This window comes from Phalacrocorax carbo, chromosome 4 (assembly GCF_963921805.1).
Source record: "Phalacrocorax carbo chromosome 4, bPhaCar2.1, whole genome shotgun sequence".
Lineage (NCBI taxonomy): Eukaryota > Metazoa > Chordata > Aves > Suliformes > Phalacrocoracidae > Phalacrocorax > Phalacrocorax carbo.
Genome location: NC_087516.1, coordinates 45,619,687 through 45,644,750, shown reverse-complemented (window position 1 = coordinate 45,644,750; position 25,064 = coordinate 45,619,687). Strand labels below are relative to the sequence as shown.

The 25,064-nt window shown below is 35.0% G+C and overlaps 1 protein-coding gene across 2 annotated transcripts in view; it reads right to left on the bottom strand.

The window, feature by feature from the left end:
* Positions 1–25,064, bottom strand: part of FSTL5 (follistatin like 5) — a 332,186-nt gene that overhangs the window by 24,722 nt on the left and 282,400 nt on the right. For both annotated transcript variants that reach the window (XM_064449779.1, XM_064449780.1), the window contains 4 exons: positions 22,258–22,376; positions 15,033–15,182; positions 8,761–8,868; positions 7,097–7,221 (listed from right to left, as the gene is read on the bottom strand). In XM_064449779.1, coding sequence (XP_064305849.1) covers positions 7,097–7,221; positions 8,761–8,868; positions 15,033–15,182; positions 22,258–22,376 — 502 coding nt within the window. The remainder of the gene's footprint in view (positions 1–7,096; positions 7,222–8,760; positions 8,869–15,032; positions 15,183–22,257; positions 22,377–25,064) is intronic.

Here is a 25,064-nt window from a genome sequence, read left to right as displayed (position 1 = left end):
GATTTCAGTACATTATTAAAAATATTTTTATTTTAGCTATGTTTAAATGTGCATCTAATTACTAATTAAATGTCATAACACTGAGCTGAGAATGAACTTTAAAATTAAAAATATTTTATCCATGGATTCCAAAATGACCTGGATTAAAAGATGTCATATACACCTCAGAACATCCGGTCTTTGCCAGATTTCAATGACAGCAAATCTTACCTGTATTTGTGGCATGTTGGCAGTTACTTCATAATTTCTGTAGGTGCTTTTTCACAGACATGGTTGGGAATCCTTACTGCCTACAACATTTTAAAGACTGCAAACTATGGGCACATGGCATATCTTGTAGGTACATAAAGGTTTGGGAGTTTCCTAGTTTGAAGATATGTAGTGGCTACCTTTATGGACTCATAGTTTTTTGGGTGGGGACGTGTGAACAGAGGAGGAATGAAGTGGAGAATACAGGTTTAATACACTAAGGAGTACCTGCACATTTTCTAAAGATGCACTTATTCCAACAGTATTTGCTGTTGCCAACGGTGGTAGTTGAACAAAGTAAGTTTCAGAGCATTTAAACCGTCTGAACTGAATCTCTCAATCTTTCATTCTTTGTATTCCCTCTGGAACAAAGATGCTGTAAAATCGACTATTTAAAGCAAAAAAGATGCAGAAAATACTTTTTTACTGTCTCCCCTCCATCTTTCTCAGAAGTTCCCATGAGCCTCTTTTTCAAAAGCAACACATTTATGGACCAGAACGGTCCTTCTTTTGGAGGGGGGGCATATACACAGAGAGGGGAAAGAATGACTACAAGGTATCCATTTAGTACTACTCTCATAAAGACACTGTTTACAAAGAGGGAGACGGCAGAGTGAACTCCTAACTCAGACGGACCTCCTTTTTGTGCTGTGCTGCCATGTGGGATTCACTGATAGATTCCACAATCATTATTAGAAACTGCAGTTACTTTCTAGATCTTCTCTGCTCGCCCTGGTGCCACTGAGCTTTTCTCCAATTCCTCAAACTTTCACGTTACTTCCCCTGTAGCACTGCATATGTTTATAGCTTGATGACTAAGAATTGTTTCAAACTTTCCACTCCCATAATGTGTCTTGTTAACTGAATTTGTAAAATATTAAGTTGCCCCTTATCTTTGAGCTAAATCGTATTGTCTATGTGAAAAATTGAACACCTCACATTAATTCTCTCTTTTGTTGATGCTTTGTCTACAGTTACCACAGCATTTACCTCTTCCATTGTTTGACTTGCAAATCACTGAACAGAAAGTTCTTTCTGGTTATGTAGGATTTTTGAAGCAAAATAATATTTTCTGTTTGCTTATTTGCATAGAAAATACTCTCACAGTCCTACAGCTACTTCACACCTCTGTAGGGGCTTAAACTCTGGAATGAAGTGTGAATTTACTGAATCACCACCCCACATGGGTTTCATTTAAGAAGGTTCACAGGAATGCATTGGCAGCACATTCCAATTAGCTCTTAAAGAAAAGCTTAGTCTTTGGACTGCTTTGTGCAAATGAATAGGTACAATTTTAGAAAGACTGCTTCCCCTATTAGCATACACAACAGAGAAATAAAAGAGAGAAAAACTCAAACTGAGAATTTTTTAACTCTATTCAGATCCTGAGCCATCTCACCAGTGAGTTGATTGCTCACTCTTCCACTTGTCAGGTCAGGTAAATATGACATTTAAAATACTTGCTGAAAGATTAAAATATCTAAAAAGTTAGAGTTACTCCATTACTGTGAGATCATTTAATATTGCTTTTGAAACATTTTACAGCAGTGTAATGATAGACCTTAATTTATTCCAATTATCTTTTGTTCACTTCGATTTAGGAACATCGAAGCTGAAATAATGAGCCCTTTTGCGCCTTAGGCTTCCAAGAATACATTTTCACTAGTATTGTACAGGTCTTCTTTTTGCAGCCATCACACATACTAATTGCAAACGTCTATTTTTATGATAAGGAATGGTACTAGCAGACAATTAAGGACAAGATCATTGGTTGCTCTGACGGCTTTAGCACAAAAAATAGTTCACTGAATAAAATATTCTTCTCAGTAAATATATAAGGACAAATATTTAATATATATATATATTCAATCCTTAAAAGGTGCATCTACAAAAGAAATAAGCTTTGTATATATTTTTCCTGAGTAATAACTGAAAAAACCCCTTGGGATTTGCACCATTTATTACAGATTAATAGATCATGTCTACTTTTGCGGCTCCAGCGTCTGATAACTTTACAACACAACTGGGGGCAGGGAGGTTTTTTTTTTCAAGCTGTGTGCACTGAAAATACGGTCATGATGGTGCATATGAAAAACAATGCTTTACAATCATTCATTCTCTTGGTATAATTCAACATAGATTGATAGTGACTGCACATGTCAGAGGCAAAACAAAGCTGATGAAGACAGCAGGACAGCCTTTTTTTTTTCAAGATAATGCAAGTTGTTAATGTAATTTCTTCCCTTTGAAACATTCAGACTTCCAACAGCAAGCCTGGGCAAAATTCCTTAAGGGTTCTTTCTATTAATAATTATCACTGGTTTGTGCCATAGCCTCTTTTTTCATTGCTGATTGACTAAGAATTTTTGTGCATTGCACTACAACTAACTGGCACAGGAAACTCATGAAAAGCCATGGGAAACTCTGACTTTCTCTAAAATCTAAGCTTGCATTTTAAAAGTTCTGCGAGAAAAAGAGGGAATTTTATTTCCATCATGAAGGAATGCTCAAAAGCATGAGGCAATCCCTCCTTAGAGTCAGCAGGTGAACTAGTCTTGTCAAAATACTACGTAGAAATTCCAGAATTAAATCACCTACATTTTTAGAGCCTTGTCATGGGGTGCCAACCTGTTCTATCTGCAGCTGGGGCTCTCTGTACAAACAGGAATTTGCTATCTGGAAACATGAGTGGGGCGCTCTACACATTATAGGGGAGGTAATTAGCAGATTTTTACTAAAACTAATATATATTGTCTTTTTTTTAATACATATGTTTACAAATGGTTAGCAGTTACAGAAGGATTACAGCCAAAATATTGCTTGATTTCTAATGGTGTTTGACTGCACAAAACTGTTTCTCCTTCACCTCAGCAATGGAAGGAAATAGCTTGACTGTAACATAAAAGAGAGGGAGACACCTCCCCACCCCCCAAAACTAACTAAAGATACTGAAACTACCACATTTCTCTCTCCAAAATTATAAAGCTTCTTTTCTTGTCCTCTTCTATATACATATGAACTATTGACCAATTATAAAAGAGGGCCTAAAAATAACAGATTTGGTCCGTTCTTCCTCTACTTCTTTTGGCTCATGCCTGCTTCGTTTGCTTAGCTGCTGTTCTGATGGCTCACCACAGTTGTTCAGAGTGTGAATGTTTTGCTTTCTGCTTATCAAACCAGGAAGTTATTTGCCCTGACTCCTGATGTACTGTAAGTACAACCAAACACTGCCTCAGTCTGTGGTAGGAAAAGTCTGGGAAAACATTTTTTTTTTCCTGGGATCAATTATTCTTTAGCACAGACCAAAATTTTTAGTACCTCTTCAAATGTCTGATCTGGTGGAAGTACATCCTAAATTATCTGCTGCCCAAGAAAGCATTAAAATATGTTGAGTGGTTTTTTCTTAATAATGGCAGCCCATTTCCATTTTAATAGCTAAAAATAACCCATGCAGCTAAGGCAAATGTATAGTTCCATCACTTCTTAAAGAAAATTAATTTGCAGTAAGTTTTAAATACATACATATGTATTATTACCAATAAACATTTTAGATATTATTAAAGAGAAAAAAAATTAATGATCATAGCTTTACTCACTCTTATTTCTGTTCCTACATGTCAACAAGCCCACCTCTATTTACCTTCTGTCCCTTATTCTTTACAGTGATTAATTCTTTAATCTGATTGGACAGAATATGCAGTAGATGGTAACACACTGTAGATGGTAGTAGATGGTTGGTGTTAACCGTGTGCTGAAATGTAATTCACACTATTACGTGGTATGCCTATTTTGCTTAGAAATGCCTTTATTCAGACAGAAAGTTTGGTTCTGGATACTAATTTGGTAAGCCATGCACAGTCTGTCTTCTGATCTATCATGCAAAATTTTAGTTTACAGGTAACAAATGCACCTAGCTCAGAAAGCTTTAAATTTTCTGGAAGGGGCTAGAGTTGCATGAAGGAACTGACTTCTAACAAAGAGTAAATAGGGCTCATGAGCAGTTAACTATACCAGCTAACTCAGCCGATGCGGTTATTTCCCTTGTACCTGTTTTTCGCTATTCGCACTCAACAAATAATAAGCTCAAGCTTTAAGTTCGTTGCCTAACATCCTTAACAAACACATGCCGTTAATAAGCATTTTTATTGTTGGCTGGTGACAAGTTAGATTTAATAGACAGGTTTTCCTCCATCACTACCAATCCAATAAACACAGTTAATTTAAAACCTTTCCTTTTATTTAAACAGAAAAGACAAACTATTTGAAGGCCAGACATTTTATCTAAGGCAAATTCTCTAATGACAGACTAACTTCACATAAATAGCTTTTGAAAGGATACACAAAAAATAAAAATACAGTATTTGTCTACATAGTGGGGTTTGTTTTTTTTTCCTTTCTAGAAAAGGCAGTCAGAATTAGGTAGCATTTTACAAAACTAAAATAAGATTCTCTGCATTTCAAGTAAGGTCATGAGTAGGTAAAAACAGTTTATTGCCATTGAATGGATTTTGTTGGTTAAAACTCCCAAATCTCTCATTTTAGCATTGGACAAAGTACTGCAGGATTTTTGTCAGACTTCAGAAAGTTTCTTTTGGTCTTTATCTGGCATATGAATGCAAAAAAAAAAAAGCAAAAGTCACATCAAGATAATTATATGAGGCTTGAATTGATGTCTATGTTTATTATGTGTCTGCAGCCACTTGTCCAATTGTATTCTTTCACTGTTTATTGAATTTCATATTCCTTTTATATTTCTGTGGGTTTTCTTTTATTCTTTAATTCTCTTCTTCTAAGTTGCATATAGGACAGGTGGAATGACTCATCAGCTGAAGGTAGCTGTGACTCACCATGCAAAGAAGAAAGCGCCTACTTGACCTATTCAGGCAAAATATCAACTTGAAGTTGTTTGAGTTAGACGAGTTCCTCACTAGCTTTGGAATGGGCCTATTTTTCTTTTACCAATCCTGATTCCCCTCCTTGTATGATGTCTATCCCTACCCACCTTTTTCTTTTCTGCTTTACGTGAAAATTAATGTATCTAAATGTCAGTTCAGTTGGGGTAGTATCTTTAGTACTTGGTATCTTATGAAGCAGTAACTTTTGTTCTCTCAAGGCATACTGGTTCCAAACGTAGCAGAATTATTTAATGCTTTTCTAAGGCTGAGTGCGAGGACTGCAGATTACTTCAGGGACACAATGTGCATTTAGCTACTCAATTCAAGAAACGTGGCAGTAATGGTACTTAGAGTCAATTTACTATTCAGCTATATTAATTTACACGTTCCTTTTTAAATTGCATATGGCTGATTGCTAATTTACTTGTTAGTTAAGAGTTTTGTAGAAAATTTTTAAAAAAATTATCTTTCCTCAACAAATTCTTTAGGAGAATCCGAATGCTTTTTGATACAGAATACTAAATTCATCACAGGCACACAGAGAGTAAATTCTGGAATCAATTGTAAAATCATCCTAAATTGCATGTTTTCACATTTAAAAGACTACCACTCACTACAATCAGAAAATAAATGTTTTTTTAAATGGAGATGTATATTTACATACACGATTTGAGATTTAAGCTAAAAGTGAATGACGTCTCATAGTTGTAGGACAGTTAAGATCATCCTGATGAAAGCATTTCTATAGAAAAGAAACTTGACCTTGGAAGAACAGAATATACAATTGAGCTAATTATCTGCAGAAGTGTTTTGAGTCAAAATAGATCTATATCACCTTGCAAAGGACCTAACAGTCCTAAACGTACACAGTGCTAATATGTATTAATGCAATATGCACATGTACAAATCCTAGATTGCAGAATTTTTCAATCCCTACAGGTAGAAATGTTACAGAAAAAATATGACAAGAAAATCATATGTCACATTCTTACAGGAAGTATTGACCTAGGTATTTTCAGGAAGAAAAATAGATTTTTCATTTAAGAGGCCTTAGGGAGATCTTAAAAAGCATTCTGCTTTATGCCTGTATTAAGTGTTGCTCTCTTTTCCTCACACTCTCTTTCTCTGTCCCATGTGTCTTTTAAAATCCAGCTGGTCACTTTGTTCCATTCTTCCATACTTAAAGTATTTCTCTCAAGGCCAGAACTTGTATGTTCTTTGGACAAAAACAAAGACAACCCTACATTCACTGAGACAAATAACTAAGGTCGCAAGAATTTGCAGTGTTTCCTGGCATGGATTACAATATAAACCATTTTGACATCATAAACTCAGCACCCATGATAATAATGAGACAAATTTTATTCATGTGTCTAAACAGAGTTTATGTTACATAGTCATGGTTTGTTTTAAAAACAGACAGCCTGATGAAAAAACAGTTAAGTTATGTTGTATCATAATTCCTTTTAAAATTCTAAAAGTGGTTTTTTTTCTGGTCCATTAATCAAGAGAATAACTCTACTACAACATGCATGTAATACAATATGGCAAATACTATGTATAGCAACTGCTCTGAGCAGTAGAAGAAATTAGTAAGCTTTACAAATTAAAATTTATGTTCCTAAGTTTGGGAATTATCCAAAAATTACACTTATCAATTCCTCAAGAAAACCCCAGATGAAATTACATCTCAGTTTTAGTAGGTAGATCAGTGGAACTTTTGAACATGTGGTGAGATAAGGAAGAAAAACTCTAATAAATGTGTTTTTTTTCTGATATCTAGGTTATTTTCAATAAAACTTCCATTTAGTTTGTTTATGAAAAAGAGTGTTGCAAAACAATACTGAAGTAGGTGGCATGGTCTCAGATTTTCAATATTTTAAAATTATATTTTCTTTGGAGACAATGCTATAGCTCATTTGAAATTTAATTATAATTCAGCTAAACCTTACCTTATATGGGTAATGATGAGGGTTGTAGCCGGAATGAAAAAGTCATCTACCCTGTCAAACTGCCTTCCCACTGGCTGAGTATGGATTGTGTGATGAGGAACACTCCCACTGGCTTGTGCTATTACCTACATAAGGCAACATAATTACAAACTATGGAAATACTCTTTCAAAATTTAATCTCTATACAAATAAATTAATACAGGATAGCCTCTGTATTCCATCTCTTGTATTATCCTTCAGTTACCAATAAAAAGGTAACACAAATGACAGTGAATAAAGCTGACTGGCATTACAGATTTCAGAGAACTGTTACATACCTGACCACTTAATCTTCCTGTTTACTTGTTTCCTCTTTTTTTCCCCTGCTGAGTCCACATTTATTCATTTACATTACTAAAGCCTCTAGCAATTCTTAGTGCAAACTAAGTTTTGTTTACCTTTTTTTTTTTACAGTAGATCCTAGAACAAAATTAAATTTCTTAATTACTTCAGTTTAAGTGAGTGAAAAGATAAGATATTATCAGCTTATCCACAGAAAGCTATGGCTATGCATACTCCCCAGTTCTTGTTTATCAAGAGGTAATTCAACGTAGCACAGACATATTTCAGAAGAACAAGGTGATTTGACAAATTTTCCTTGAATCTCCAAATCTTGGACCTTCTCTGAGGTAAATGTTTATGGGTGAATAAAATACAATTCCATATTATAGCCACTATGATATTCACCTACGTGCACTTAAGAGCACATTTTAAAAAGGAAAATATTTGATTATCTATATTGTAAGGAAGAAAAGGAGTGAAGATGATCAGCTGCTTTAAAACATGGTAAGATTAACTCAATTATCAGTCATTTTCTGGGGAGAAGTGACAGCTAAACTCCCACTAATTACCTTGCATACTTGTAGTTACTAAGTCTGTAAGTGCTAAAAGGTATTTTCAACGTTACTCATTTTCTGCTTGAGCCATGTGTTTCAGTTTCTATTCTTTGCCTTGTATATGTTTTTAAAATACATAAGGATTTCATTTACTTCTAAAGAAAATGAAAATACATTGAAATAAAAAGTAATTTTGAAATTATGACATAAAGACAATCACTGTATTCTCAGGGGATTACTTTAAATAAGGAATGGAAAGTAGGGAAAAAATAGGAACGCAAGCACAGCTTCTTGAAATGTTTCTTTAGGGACTGCCCCTAGGCTTGTCACTGCTGAGAGGCATGAGAAGAGTAACGTTATTTAACATTTTACATCTGAAAAAAGCAATAAGTAAAGATGGAGCTTGTCACCTCCAGAGCATCAAAATAATTTTAGTGAAATTGGAATATACCTGAAGTCTAGTTAATCCTCTAATAAGGGAAAAAACACCATAAACAGCAACAGCTTGCACTCAAAAGACTGGCAGTTACAAAACGTTGCTGCTTTCAGCTGTATTCCTTGTCCTATCAATTCAGCATTGTCACTTTTGAGTAAGGGTTTTGAAAATAATCTCTAACTTTTTTAGCAAAGTCGGTTGTTTGAATTGTTTTCTGGTTACCTGACATCATTTCACTGCCCCTACTGGAATCATTATAATAATGCTTAAAGGAAAATATAGAAAATGTTGCAATTACATAAAGGTTCAACTTGTTTATATCTCCTTACATGTTATCATTTTGATCACCTCACCTGCAAAGTTGGTGAATTCTTTTCCATGTTTCCCCAGCTCAGCACCCAGACTTGATCATGTGATTTATCATAGTGTAGTTTCACTGGAACAGGATCTGTACTTACTGCCTGAAGCATAATAAAAATAGAAATTCTTGGTTTCTGTAACATTTTCAAAATAAAAATAATATATATGCTTGCATTAAATTGATGACTGGACACACATTTCCTGATGTTTTCAGATTGCATTTAAAAATATATATTGTCAATTTTTGAAACAGCCCTCTGATTAATTGTTAGTGAACTGCTGAAAAAGTGATTTTTAATTCATTGTGGGCTCTGATATTTGGCATCAAAATTACATTATACTGAAGCTATTAAGAAACTGAAAACAAAGTTTTCAAATCAAGTAAAAAAAGCACTTATCTTCCTTCCCTACCATCACTCTCACTTTATACGTATCAGTTTAAAAGCTACACCAATTATTGGGAAATGCCTAAAAAGGGAAGCATGTTCTCAAGCCACACTGAAATCAGTCCAAGGTGTTACTACACAGTCCTGCATAAAACCAACACAATGTTGTTACACCCAAAGCTTCCTGCCTCTGCTAAACTGGGTATATCCTCGTGAATATGGAAAGATTGTTTTCATGTTTTCCAATTACAATTTCTACTTTTGGTAGACTTGTGATTAGAACCAAAGTGTTTTCCCTACAGCCTTAAGCACGGTCTCTTGAGACTACAAACCTTTTAGATAGTTGAGCTCGACACTTCCTTTGTTATGAGAAGAACTGAAGACTTCCGAGGTATGAAACGGGAGGACAGTGTATTTGATTAAGAGACATTCTGCACGAGGTAAACAACTGGGGGGATTACTTCTCTATTTTCATCATTAAAGCAGGGAAAAAAAAAAGTGGAAATCGTTTTTTAGTCTCACCATTATGGACCTCTAAAGCACAGCTTGTTTATCAGTTTGTCAAGGAGAGAACCAGCTGGCTAATTAAGTGAACCTAATTTAAACTAATGATGTAGATCCTCAAGATAATGCACTAATGGCTGGCTGAGTCTGCTGATGATACTTAACTGTACTCCTGAGGTGCCGCAAGCCACAGCTTCATCTAGACAGAATTTGTTTTTCCTTTTGAAAATGGAAAATGAGGCCAGGTTGCTCACTGGCTCATTTAAAATCAGAAAGGCACCCCTCGAAAAAGGTCATTGATGCTTGATAATATTTTTCTGCTGCAGGCTAGGAGACAAGTTGTCTAAAATAATACTTGGGCTGTTATATAGCTAATTTGTTCAGGTGTGGCAGATTTCCTTTTGGCTTCCCCAGACAAAAGGTCGGACCCATATGTGTTCTGCTGAATGAGTGCCAGCTACATTCAGGGTCTAGGCCATAGCACTGCCAGGAGGAGGAGGAATAGGAATTGCCTGTAGAGTCAAGCACAGGTAATGCAGCTCCCAAGAGAGGAGCAGGCAGCAGAAAGGAGCTGAGTGTTTTGGACGCAGCCTTTCACAGCTGTTTCCAGCTAGCCAGGCTGATCTGCCAGCAGCATGGTGTGGACTGAACGATGATGAGCTCTGTTTATTCCAGCATGCCTCTAAGTCATCCCTATTAATGCTGCGCTGCTAAGCAATACGGGACAATTGCAGGTGACGGTGCTTGTGAAGAATTTACAAATGGTAGCAAATACTTCTCTTGACTTTATGATGAGAATTACCTGGCTAAATCAAAAGTTCTACCTATTTCTCTCTAAAAAGAGACCATCTATGTTTCCAATACATTTCAATTTATTCTGCTCTAGAATCTTCTTTAAGTACTTATTTTGGTATAATGATCATAGAAATAAAACATCCTCAAATCTAGTTGTTACATGTGCACCTGTACACACATCTCTCACTTTAACTTTCACAGTAGAAAGGAATAAATATAACACATACAGTAGTACTTCAGAGAAAGCACCATAAAATGCAAAACCAAATAAACATTATTTTTACACAGGAAAACACCATAGTTACACAACTTACAGCCCGTTCAAATATATTTTTAGTTGTTAGCTTTTTTGCACCTTGACAGAACTTTTATTAGAGGGCTGCTCATTTTCAAAATATGAGGTTTTCTCCGTGTTTGTTCCTACCAGAGTATGCATTTTTGAAAACTTGTTCTTACAGAGCAGATAGGTGGTTTCTTCTTTAAGATATAGACTAGAAATAGTTAAAATGTAAATAATATCATCTGTAGTAATGTGACACTTAGAGAAAAGGCAGTCTAGTAAGCAAAATGCTCACATTTATGAACAGCTTAGTATCTATTTTCCAAAAATCAATTACATTTTGATTTTTTTCTGTGCTATTAATGAAGGTAATGAAAACAGACTGATCTGATCGAGAAATTAATCTCCTTTCCTTGCTTCCTGTTTGTTTGAGTGTTTATGTACGAGCATATGATATGAGTAGAGCAACATTTAAAGGTTAGAAAAAATCTTGTTGCTTGCAAAAACTAAAATAAATGCTTATTGTTAAAAGATAAGGAAGACAGGGCTGTGCCTGTTATAATAAATGCTGATCAAAGTATCTCTTGTCATCAAATTCCAAGTTAGCCTTGTTTCAATTCTAAAAGCCATCTGTAAAATAAACGTGGTTTCATCTTTTATAGTCTTATAACTATGTGTAAAAGATTGTACAGGTTTTGTGCTTTCAGGATTTATTTTGTTTGCAACTACTTTTACTTGTGTTTGGATTTTGGTTTTTTAAGTCTATTTTGAATATCAACATGGTTAAGCTAGACACAGAGCAAGTCCCACAATACTTTTCCTATGTATTTGGCTAAGTGTATCCTAGGAAATAATTTTCAGGTCAGGAACAAATAGCAGAAATTCTACTCAGGTGACCAAAAGTGACAGTAACACATCTGGTTTGATTTACTTAACTGCTTATCTATTACCCCTTAGTCAGATTGTCTTACCAAATGTCTGTGTTAAGTATTGTGAAATGGAAAGATAATTTATCATTAATATCTAAACATCCTAGAACCACCCAAACTGAGACTTTCGTTCCTGCAAAAGTTTCCACAGATGGGATAAATTTTATTCCATACTTCCCTAAGTTCACTATCTGGTTATCATTAAAGTAATGGAGAAGCAATGCTGTTCTATCCTGCAAAATAAAATTTCTTTGATAGTGAAAGGTTTTTCTTCCTGGACTGGCATGAAGGCTAGTAGAGTATCCAGTTTTAGCTCAATATGTTTGCTAAGGAGCACAGACTTCGTGCACAAAGCCCTGTGTAATGCCTAGGCATCCTGTATGTCTGTTTTTCAGCTCATTACAGAACCTTGACTATTTATGTGATAGAACAGCAGCCTAACTAACTCGATCCAAAAACTGGAGGATTGCTTTACTTGTTTCTGGGGGAGGGGTCTACTTTTAGTTAGTGGCTAATTTATTGAGTTTTACTCCTAATTAACATACAACATTGTGGTAAGTTAATGGTAAAGAACTTAGTAAAATAATAACTAATGTACCTGAAGGCAAATTAGAAGAGCCTATCAAACTATTCCATAAAATCTAAGTTTAAAAGAACCTCCAACTTCTCTAATATTTTTCAGTGAGCTCAAAAGGCATAACATGCACTTGCCACTGAAGTTTAAAAGCTAATAAATGCAATTAAATTGGTATTTCATCCATCATCTGTAGGAAAAGCAACACGACACTTGAATGTCAGCCAGAGACCAGGGAAACCATTGCCAGAGATTCCAGTCCTTGAAATCTGTGGATTGTAGTAAGACTATGGTTTCCTACTCTCTCTTCCTGAAGAAATATATTGAATTAGCTGTAAAAAAAGTCTTATTTTCAGAAAACAAAAATTCATTATCCACTCAGTTAATTTCTACTTTGATATGCAAAGGTTATTTTAACTGAAAAAAAGAACAAAAAAGATAATTACTTTTTATTATGAACTTTTTGAATAAAACATTTTATCAGACACTGTCACCATTTGGATAGGTCAGGTTTTGAGGAAGCTGTGTCTACTGAGCCAGCTGATATAGAATACAGAAGGCACAAAATGAAGACGTTTATTAAATGTATTTGTCAAGGTAATGTAATTTTAAAATTGTAATTTTCTATGTATTTTTAAATTTTACATTAAGATATATGTAATACATATGTATACTAATATCATAGGATGGTTTGGGTTGGAAGGGACCTTTAAGGGTCACCTAGTCCAACCCCCCTGCAGTGAGCAGGCACATCTTCAATTAGATCAGGTTGCTCAAACTCCCGTCCAACCTGACCTTGAAAGTTTCCAGGGATGGGACGTCTACCATCTTTCTCAGGAATCTGTTCCAGTGTTTCAACATACTCACTGTAAAATATTTCCTCTGTATATCTAGCGTGCATCCACCCTCTTTTACTTTAAAACAAGTAACCCTCATCTTCTCACTATAGGCCCTATTAAAAAATCTGTCCCCATCTTTTTTATAAGCCCCTTCAAGTGTGTAAAGGCCTCAATAACAGTGTTCTGGAGTCTAATGTATGATATATAGTCTATTTATATAATAAAATTTTCATTCATTTATTAGTGAAAAAGGCAAAAGGCATGAAGAAAAGCTTTATTTAAACATTTTATTAACAATTTAAATTAGATTTCTAATTTTAAAAATCCATGTTTTCTTTAGCTAAAGAACACCTGTTTCCTAAGAATGTGATGATACTGTAAGTAACCCTGTAGATGTTAGGCACATTTGTATGATTACAATTTGACTCAGAACACCCAGTGTGGTGTCAAAACCTCTTTATCACTTTCACATACAAGTGCCCTTTCTTCTGAGTATTAGAGCAGGATTGTTAGTAAGTTATTAACACTAGCTTCAGAGCTCTTTGCCCAGGAAATAAATTTATTTCAGAAAAAGAACAACCCCGCTTTTAAAGTAAATTTCAAGATTTTATATGATATGTAATGTACTTTAGAAAACATCCACAAATACACAAAAGTAACCAAAAAACCAAGCCCCTTGTTTGATAACAAGATGGTTGACAGTCTCCAACTATAATGGATTGACAGTCTCCAACTATAATGGATTGAAATTTTTTGCCACCGGAAGTGAAATAAAGCTCATCTTTCTGGTCAAATGACACCATTCTGAAAGACTAAAGACTATATAATGAAATATACTCTAAAGTATGTGTCTGATTAAAAAAGAAAAAGAATATAATATGGGGAAATACTAGGCAGAAAACAAATAGCAAAAAAATTTATGATTTTACCTGTTCCATATGCCTTGTTAATACAAACATAGTAAGTCTTTAAAACTCTGTTCATATTCAGAAAATTTTTAGAATTGAATGAGTTTATGGCTTTTATTTGCTAAATGCATTTTCATATATCTTTAACAATTCCAGACTAAAATACGTCCTCATGTAAATCCCTTATTTAACCTTATAGTACAATGATGTAATTTATACTACCAAAGGGAAAAAAAGAAAGAAAGAGAGACAAGAGTAAGTGGTTATAAGTATTTGGTTTGAGTGGTGGCAACTAAACATCAAATTTTTACTCCATCCCTGTGAGACTGATGACCATTTGGATTATACCAGGCTCTGCTGACAAAACTGTACTTCTCAAAAAACCTAATATTCATTTTAGCATTACCTTGTACCTTGGTTGTCCACGAACTATATGAGTGCATTAATCCCTGTACCACAGCATTGATTTCTTTCTTCTCCCCAATGGATTCTTTTGACTAAGCAGAGTATCTCCAGCATCCCAGAGACTGAGAAACTGATAGTACTATGTACAGAGTTGGAGGAATAGAGAAGTTAGAACTCAGACTGCGATCTTGGCTAAGAGTGGTGTTGGGTATTCCACAATTCCAGTAATCTCTCTGTCTAAATGCTTACTGAATAACAGTCCTTCAGCTTCTGTAGTGAAACCTAACACCCTGACGTTTCTTGTCAAAACTGACAGACACATTCCTGTGATAAGACTCTTTTTAAATGAATCTTCATTTTCAAATGAAAAGTATCTCAAGCCAGAAACTTCCTAAAGAACTCATTTCCTCAACTATTTGATCAATGTTTATAAAAGGTATTTTCATGTTGATCTCTCGCTCCCAATTGCCTACTGACAAGAATGGTCACTAAACATAAACTGCTGCTAAATGTCAAAACTGGATGTACTTTTTTTCTCATTATTGTGTTTACTCTCAAGCTAATTGCATTTTTCCAAAATACGAAGTAAAACCTTAAATTCTTGTGTCCAAGTTAGATATTAACTTAAAAATTAGAAATAAATACCTGTATAACTTTCTGTGACTGTACATCAACAATAAGAATTCTGTCAAGTGTGGGCTGAGTTACATAAATAAACTTGTCTTTTACATTAACAGCAGTTGCCCATACACACCGCTGAACAGGATCTCCATTTGCTTTGGGACAAACTTCACCCTATAATTCAACAGAAACAGGGAAAGTATAAGAATCAAACCAGCCAACAATGCAATAGAAAGAAAAAATATATTATTATTATTCTTTTTTAACTGCAAAATAAAATATCAGAAAATTTAGGGAAGGAAAAAGGACAGGCAACAGCAGGACATAGATGTTAGCCAAACTGCATGTTGTAAGCACTGCACAACTCACAAGCACTGTAGTGTAAACCATACACCAGCTTTTTTGAGTGTTTTCTAGGCATTCAGACAATTAGTGTTCTTGTCCTGAGAAAGAAACCCATTTGAAACAATAATACCTGTAGAAATAGAGTGAGCAAGAGCCAGGAGACCTTAAAAACAGAAAACAAATTAGTTGGGTCGCTACTGTGCAGTAGCTAGCAGCTTCCCCATCTGCACCATGCCAGTGTCTTGCAAAAGAAGGCAGTTATAGATATGGCTTACACTTATATCTGAGAACACAGCAGTAAGGCAGGCAAATACTAAATTGGGAAGATGATAATGTAAAAATGGAGAGGAAGAGAAGGAGGTGTGGTGCAAGTTGTCACATGGTATAGGGGCAAAGCAGCAGCAGTTAGAAGGATCTGCTTTTTTGGTCACATGGACAACTGATAAGTTGCTTCAAAAGTCAAGAAGTTTGGCGGCTACTGCTGCAAGACATTCTCGTGGCCTATCTCACTAGTGTTAAATCCAATACAAATCTAAATGGCTTCTTACTATCATTCCTTCCCCCTCTGCTCTTCTACCCCTGCAAAAGGATGAATTTGAAACAAGCAAAATTCCTGTTGACTTCAGTGAATTCATATTTCACGTTCATATTTCATACTACATATAACTATGCACTCACAGTCAAAATAGCTGTCTGTAGTTTACAAGCTCACTATTCATATTTTTATACAAATATATTCCCACTCATCATCTATACATTTCTTTTTCTGTCTATTTGTAAGTATATATTCCCAGTGAAGGCGTGCTTTTATCAAAATTAAAAGCTAGTTGGTCAAATACGTTACCGTATTTGGAAATTCCCTTTATGAAATAGCATGATTTCTTTCCTATAATGGACAGCAAATTTATGTAAAAACAAGGACCTGAAAAATAGTCCACTTGGAGATGTACAGCATGTGTTAAGCTTTTTTGTTTTCCTGACCTATTCTTCTTTTCCCTTTTATTTTTTTTTTCCTTTTATCACAAGGGGCAATTTCACCAAATCATAAGTATTTTTTCTTTTTAGCACTGATCTGCTGCTTATTCCTAATTTAGAATGCTCTGTCTGATACATCACAACTGGTCGCTGTGAAAATAACTATGATATGTCAGCAGATGATGACTTCAATATAGAATGAACAGCAAGAGTCGATGAGATCTTAAACAAGAATTCTGTTTCTAAGCATCGGACTCCTTTTAGAAAGGAGAAAAATAATGTGACAGAACTGCATATCCAGCACTAAGCAATGGTTTTCAAGATGATGATGATGCATTTCAACACTAACTTTTCTGTATCATCAACATTCTTTGCCTGCTGTGGCTCTGTATGTTTGAGAAAATACATTCAATCTTTATATGTCAAAATAAGAAATAAATAAATTTCTAGCTCTAACAGAGGGAGTTTCTTGATAGGACATCGAAAGACACGGCTTGGCCCTATGTGGTTCTTAAACCTCAACAAAGGGAAGGTCTTTCAGAAATCACGTTGATAACAAAAGGTTGCTAAACTCAGATACTATGGGATGGCACATAATCAGGAACTTCAGCAGAACTTAGAAATAAGTAAAAAGAGTAAAATCCATGCACTTTGAAATGAGAATTTTAAAATCTGTTTTTTAAAGAATGATAGTCATGGTGACAAACAGGACTTTCATTCCTAAATGTGGCTAAAAGCTTTTCATTGCATAAAGTGAAGTGTCAACATAAACAAGTATGTCTAATACGGTGTGCAATCATCAGATCAATGATCTATTGTCATTTGCCTTCTGTGCAATTTTCACTTCAATTGGAAGGTTGTTTCACTGATCTCAAATTATTTTTTATATTCATTCTGAATATGCCTTTTCTTAGTTCCATGTTTTATCTAAACAGATTACTTTTAGACTGTTCTACAGAGTCCTCTTTCTTCCTCAGAGAACACCTTCTTCAAATAATGCATCTGTAAATGTTTATAACAACTCTCTACTGTGTCATTCTTTTCAGTCATGTCTCTCAGGGACTCGCCTTAGTTTACCCCAGGTTTTTTGTGCTGTGAATTCTACAAGGACACGTTCAATAAATAATTTAAAAATAACACCAACTCCTCCTGAAGGAATCTAGGTTTCTGTCACACGGCATCATATAGATCAGTGTAAGTGATAACACTAATCATACCTCCCATTGTGGGTAGTATAGCAGAACAGGAAAATACATGAGTTAGGCACTTATAACTATACCGAGAGTTAAACCACCTCAAACATTTTCCTGAATCTGAGTCTAAAATACTGACTGAAGTATATTAATTATATGTAAAAACAACATAGGTTTTTAATATACCTATACAGATGTATACACATACATATATATTTAAATTAGAAACTACAGGGCATGATTTTTATTATCTATATAATTCATAAAACTTACTCCTCTTGTTCCACTTTAAATAGAGCAAGTAGAAAGCATGACACTTTCTCAGGTCTAAAATAAAAAATATTAAGTAAAAAATAAATCTACCTATACAAATGCAGGTTAGTGGTTCTAGAATATTGTTTATGTTGCCATAGATTTCTGTAATCCAATGCCAACTCTCACTTTGCCCCCCAAAACTGAAAAATTAAAATAAAATGAAAAAACTCGTTTCTGCAAAGTAACATGAAAATTATGCACCAAAATTCTCATATCCAAAACCGAGTTTGCCAGCATGAATCTATTTATGCAGTAGTTTCTCTAGTTATTCAAACCCACATTTATCTAGATGCCCCAGAAATAACTTCAATCAATGGAACTGGAATCTTGTTTTTGAAAAGTTAACATTTATCTGATTAGACAGTTTGGATTTCTTTTACATTACAGGCAGTAGTTCTGAGTCTCCATATTAATTTTCCCAGTGGCTGAGTAATTGGTTAAAATAATTTCTTCTTAAAATATAAGCATAAACCCACCATTTTCTTCTTCTAATTAAAATGTGAGGAATTTATTTTTTCCTAATTTATTCTCTCTGAAAAAAGCAAACATCTGATAAAATATTAATTTATTACATTGTTTCCCCCCCCAGACTTTTTAATCAAAAAGTGACTTGCCCTGTAACAAGTCAGCAGATGGAGGAAAATAAATCCTTAGAGAAAGTTTTTCAAAGTAGTCTGGGGCAAGAAATTATCAAAAGAAAACAAGTACTTGTAGATTTATATGTGCAAATACTATGTTTATAAACTTAGACTTAATGTTCTAAGAGTGTTCTAACAAGATTTGAGTCAAGCTCTTTAAACAGTATGATGAAATGTCTATGCTATGACTGTCTCAGAGTAAGGTGACATCAACAGATTACAACAGTGCATGTATTAAGACATGAATTTATATATCACTTATTCTATATTAAATTACTGTTTACTTGACATTCTGTAGTAAAAATCAGACTGTGGACCTTTTTCACAGTTTTTTTTGAACAAAGATTAACAATCTTGCATTTACTACACTTACTGTGCTGTACAAGTGTAAACCAAACCAGTTTCTGTGGACTAAAAAGTGTGTTTCAAAATAATTTCCTGTGGAAACTTTGCTCTACCATGTAGTCACATTAATTACTTTGAAACGAAGAATTTTGCTCCCACCTCCAGCATATATTCAAGTGTGAGATGGCCTAGCTTACTGAAATATGGCCATTATGTGCAAGTTCTTGTAATAAGGAGGAAATCTGGATCATGTTGAAAGAAAAAGGATTTTTCCACTGGTCTCAACAAAGGCATATGCTTTAATTGAATCTTTCCCCACTCCCAGGCTCCTGAAATAATTTTTAAATTGGGATTCATTGGGAAGGGAAAATAAAAACACTTTTGCATAGGAATTAGAATTTAAAGGCTCTGGATAATATTAATTTGCAGGAAATAAATAGAGGTTACATGTCAGTGAGGAAAATGTCCCAAACACTTCAGAATGATGAGACATATAATAGCTGAAAGACTCTACTTGGACCATGGTTAAGGATCTATTTGACAACAGGTTAAACAAATAGCTTTCAAAGCTGGTGTAACTGGACACTAACCTGCATCAGAAAACAGAAAAAAAGTTTATTTCTCTCTGTATGCATCTAGAATTGTCACTATCAGCCTAATAAAAGTCTACATTCATTTGATGTTAACTTAGAAGATTCAAGTAATTTAGGAGATTCTGGGAAGGAGACAAGGAAGCTCTTTATATTCCTCTGAACCATGATGGTCCAGTAAAGCATTAAATCTTTTGCTTCACTTTAAACACAATGAAAGTCTAACTGATTCCCATGTTAGACACACACTAAAGTGCTTTGCAGTATTGATACTCAGTTGCATAAGAGGCAATTAAATATTTAGATAAGGGTTCTGAAGTATACAGTTACAGAAACTGTATTTACCTTTGGCAAAATTAGCATACCTAAATATGTACATGTGTAACTACTGCAACATTTGTTCATAATACAATGCAGTGCCATGTAGAAAACACCTGAGTTCATTCTTTTACAGGAGCTCAGCTAAGGGTAATTTATTTTGCTGGCAGGTGAACAGGAAACCCAGGAGGAACACGTGCAATATCCAGACAATTTCTGTAACACTTCTAGTACCTAAACTGTGCTGCACAATATAGAAATGTTCCTACAATTTAGTAAATGTTTGGCACTGAAACAGGTCTACTGGGGTTTTACTTATCACTTGAACAGCTAATTCAGAAAAGTGTGAAGAAATGGAAGAGGTTTAACAAGCATGTATTTCCTTTAGGTATATGTTAAGAGATAAGTGACCGAGATTTTATTAGTGATAGCTGCTGTAGATGTGAAAGGCTACGTAAAGCCACCTCAAAACATGCAGTACACCAACATCTCTGATTAGCAAAGTTATATGACAGACTCAAAGAGAGTTACTAACAAGTAATTTATGACATGAACTCTTAGCACTAAACAATCACATGCTGAACTTGATAAAAATCTGCTCCTAGGACAGAACTGGGTTATTTTTTTATTCTTATTTAGAGAAAACAGATTTTCCAAAGAGGCTCGAGGAAGATATGATATTCTTCAAAGGAATAACAGTTGTCTAAAACTTCATAGTCAATGAGTTTTTTCAAGAATACGCTACTGTTGTCACAGTATTAGCAGTATATGCAGGGAATTCTTTCAAGCCTGTGTTTAATCTTTTTTCTAGGAGGAAGGTAATCTTAAATGGGTTTTTCAAAAGTTCAGAATTTTTACCGAAACCTATTTATCAATTTTTCCTTCTTTTGGAATGCAGAGTGAACAACGATGTCACTATGAGTAGAAAAACATAAGGATATATTTTCCACATATTTCTGATCTCTCTTGCAGGAATAAAGATTTATTAACCACCATATGTGAGGGAAGATTCTTTCAGTGTTCGGGGAATAAGCAGAAATGTTGTTGAATTTAACTGACAAAATGACATGCATGTAGGTACAAAGCTTAATGTCTGGCTATATGTTTACCACACCTATCCACAAATCAAAGATCCTCAAAGAAGGACAAGTCTATACCTACTTTAAACTGAAAGCAATTAAGTAGCCTACTTTCCTGGTCTCTCTCCCATTTTCTTCTTCTTTCTTTTTTGTTTTTCAGGAGGGAAGGACATAATTATTACGCTACTTTAGGTTTGAAAGCTACAAAAAGGAAACAAGTTTTACTTATCCATCCTGATTATTACCACATTTCAATAAAAATACACTTAAAATCTAGACTGCACTTTAGACCAATAAAATTTTAACAGACTTCTTAAATAATCAGCCTTTGAATTAAACACCCATAAAAAAGCTCTTTGGCTTATTTTTGGCTGTGTCAACCTAATTTCATTTAAGCAGCACAAATCAAGGTATGATTAGCTGTTCAAAGCATAATTATTCGCACTGAAATAAAGCTTGCTGCTGAGTACAGCAGCCTTTGACATCAATGATGATAACTGAAGAGGCAAATTCCATTGAGACAGTTCTGCTGTTATTTCAGTGTGCTTTAGGTATTAGGGAAAAAACCCAAGGTGTCCAGCTCATGGGTTATTATGTATTTCAAGGTCACCCATTCACATCCAAATAATGAGAAAGAGTTATTATTTTTGAAAGGTGATGGATTATATGGAACAAGTCTTGATGTAGTGACTAGTACCAAGCGTTCCTGTGAGAACATGCATCATGTCAGCTAGCAATTTGATTAGCCGGAAAGTAAAAACAACAAAAGAATAAATGGAAGTGGAGAATACACTACTGTTTTAAGTATGCTACACATGGAAACTACTCCTTAAATGCACAGAATTTGGTAAATCAGCCATCAGTCTGTTAACAATAAAGATACTGAAACTACTATGAATTGTAAGTTGGAGTCAAAGCATCAATCACCTCCACTAACTTCAGTGGAGCTGTAAGAGTGTTTATCAGGACAGGGGTTTACCTCATGATAGCTGACAGTTTAATACAGACAAACATCCAGTGGAGAAAAAGAAACCATTAAAAATAGTAACTTTAGATCTTACATTTAATAGAGAGAATCAATCCCTGATTCACAGAGACGCACTTAACTTGGGGGGTGGGGAGAAAAAACAAACAACAACAACAAACAAATCAGAAATAAAGAGTAGGGAGCTGTTAAAGGGAAGGACTGGGAAAAGAGAAAGACAGCCAAACAAAATAAAGGGTTTGAAAAGTATACAGGGAATACCCAATCTAAAAGAGAGATTGAAAGTTTGAATTTGATCAAGGAAAATACAGGAAATTTGGAGTCCACCATTATAAGTTACTCATTAATTAAGAAGACATATCTGAATTTATCAAGCAGAAAACACTAAACTAGCAATAATAAACTCTTATTTAAAGAAAACTGTAATTGAGAAAAAACTACAAATAAATTTTAAAAAATAACTTGCCTGAAAACCGAGGAGTTTTTCACTAGGCTTAATATGTCTCTGAAATTCACATTCCACTGGTTGTATTACTTTGATGCCATCTTCATAAAAAACATAAAACATGTTCCCAATTCCCAGACCTTAGGAACAAAAACACATTGAAATGTATAAAATTAAATAATGACAAAAAAGAAAATCCTTGTCTTGAACTAAAAGCCTCATCACATTTTTGGTATAAGATCAAATCATTAATGCGTATAGTGCTAATACAGCTAATCCTAGGGGAACTTTGGCTGTAAAACTGAAACAAAATTGTTACGTTATTCAGAATGTATTTCACATAGTTTTCTCCATTGGCAAGACTGTGTCTTTATGAATACAGATCTAGAAAGATATAGTTTGACAGCTGCAATAATGAAAGTGATCTTGTGAAATCATCTACATTGAAACCAAATTAATATAAATTCTACATGTATTCTTATTTTTCTTTTTTCTGAGGAATGGAAGAGTTAAAGTAATTTCTTTATAACATTGAGAGAGAAGTTCTGAATCTTTGTTATAAGCCCTTATTTGACATTTCATTCAGTCAGAAAAGGAAATAGTCTCTACTGTATTTTATTGCAAAGCCAGATTTGGGTAGATACTCATTCCAAGTTTGAAGGGACACAAATGTTTATTGAACTATTCAATCCTTTTACCTCAATGTTGCTGAATGAGAGGCATGATGCAATGTTTTGTGGAGAAGGTGGGAGCCAGAGCTGTAGCATGAAGTCTCGTAATATCTGTGCCCATGCTCATGACCACAAAAAAGGTCAGTCTCCTTAGTTTACACTATGTGCAAATTAAGACAACAGTTGTTGATTTAGTAGGTGGATGCTATGATGGATGATTTAATATTTATTGGAGTTAATATTTGTAAAATTATATGAAAATTCACCATTATAACCAACTCTGACAGCTAAACTGTAGGCTACAATGACAAAAATGTACATGTATCCTGGGTACAGGGCCTAAGCTTACACTTGATATAACGATATTTAGTATAGGAACACAGAGGAATAAGATAGAGGAAAAATATATTTGAGTCTGAAATTCTGCTTATCCTAAATTCTGAAGGAAAACCTATGTTAATAGAGAAGGAACACATCTTAATATCAAAGAATATAACAAGAACATTAAGGGAGGGAGGGAAGTATGTGTTTGTGTACAGAGGTATGTATGTACACACATACATAAAGGTTCCCAGTCCCCATTACGAATAACATAGGTAATACAGTCATTTAAAAGCTAGTAATATGCATGAAGTGGTCAGGCCGTGCCCAGAACAACCAAGTTCAATTATCATTGAGAAATCTTGTAGAATCATTTCCCACATCTGGCCAAGTTTTCCTAAAAAGAAAGTGGGGACAGTCTCCTAGCATGGTTTTCATAATTTCATCTCAAATCTATCTATTAATAGGTTACCAAAAATTTGTCTCTGCTACATTTGGTGTAGCACAGAAGTTGGCTCAGGTTCAAGAAAAACTCACCAACCACACCTATTCTGAGCAAAAGGTGCACTAAGGGCAATGCCTACTCTGGTCAATGGAATACTTTTGTATGTCTTTGCAGGTAAATCATTCAGCCTACGTAAGATAACACATCAAGGTCTTTCTTTAAAAACCTCTGACATTGCATCCTCTAAGAACAGCTGGAATTTGTAGATAAGCCTGACTGAGGTTAGGCTGCTCCTACCAGTGAACACAATGTAGAGATCTACAGCTGAGCTACTGGCTTATTGTATCTTGATGACAAATAAATAAGTGGAGCTGTCTTGGGACAAAACAAGGTTTTCCCTTCTCCCTGGTCTCACTGACTAAAGTATATTATAGTTATTAGCAGGATAAGTAATACCAGAACGTGAGGAAGTAAATCAGCTGATAGCCCTAAGTAATACAGATGTTTGATACGCAGACTCGTAAAACTTCCTTCTCAGTTACCAATACTCCAAGGCAGGCTTTCCAATGTACAGATAATATTCACGTACAGTAACCGAGCCCAAAATTTTAAGGCTTTGTTTCCAAAGCCTGTATAGTAATATCACTGTTTTTTGAAGAACAGTTGAAAAGAGACACAGTAAGAAATGTCCTTCCACTTCAATAACGAGTTAAGGAAGTCAGTTCATATAAGGAACCATGTTCCAATGAAATAATCACAGAATCGTAGTATCATTTAGGTTGGAAAAGACCTCTAGGATCACCAAGTCCAACCATCAGCCCAACACTGCCAAGTCCACCACTTAACCCTGTCCCTAAGCAACACTTCTACACATCTTTTAAATACCTCCAGTGATGGTGACTCAAAAACTTCCTGGTTGGGCAGCCTGTTGCAATGTTTGACAACCCTTTTGGTGAAGAAATTCTTCCTAATATCCAATCTAAACTTCCCCTGGTGCAAGTTGAAGCCATTTCTTCTTGTCCTATCACTTATTACGTGGCAGCACAGAGACCCACCTCACTGCAACCTCCTTTCAGGCAGCTGTAGAGAGCGATAAGGTCTCCCCTCATCCTCCTCTTCTCCAGGATAAACAACCAAACAACCCCACTTCCCTCAGCCTCTCCTCATAACACTTGTGCTCTAGACCCTTCACCAGCTTCGTTGCCCTTCTTTGGACACGCTCCAGCAACTCAATGTCTTTCCTGCACTGAAGGGCCCAAAACTGAACACAGTATTCCAGGTGCAGCCTCAACAGTGCTGAGTACAGGGGCACAATCACTTCCCTGCTCCTGCTGGCCATGCTGTTCCTGATACAAGCCAGGGTGCTGTTGGCCTTCTTGGCCACCTGGGGA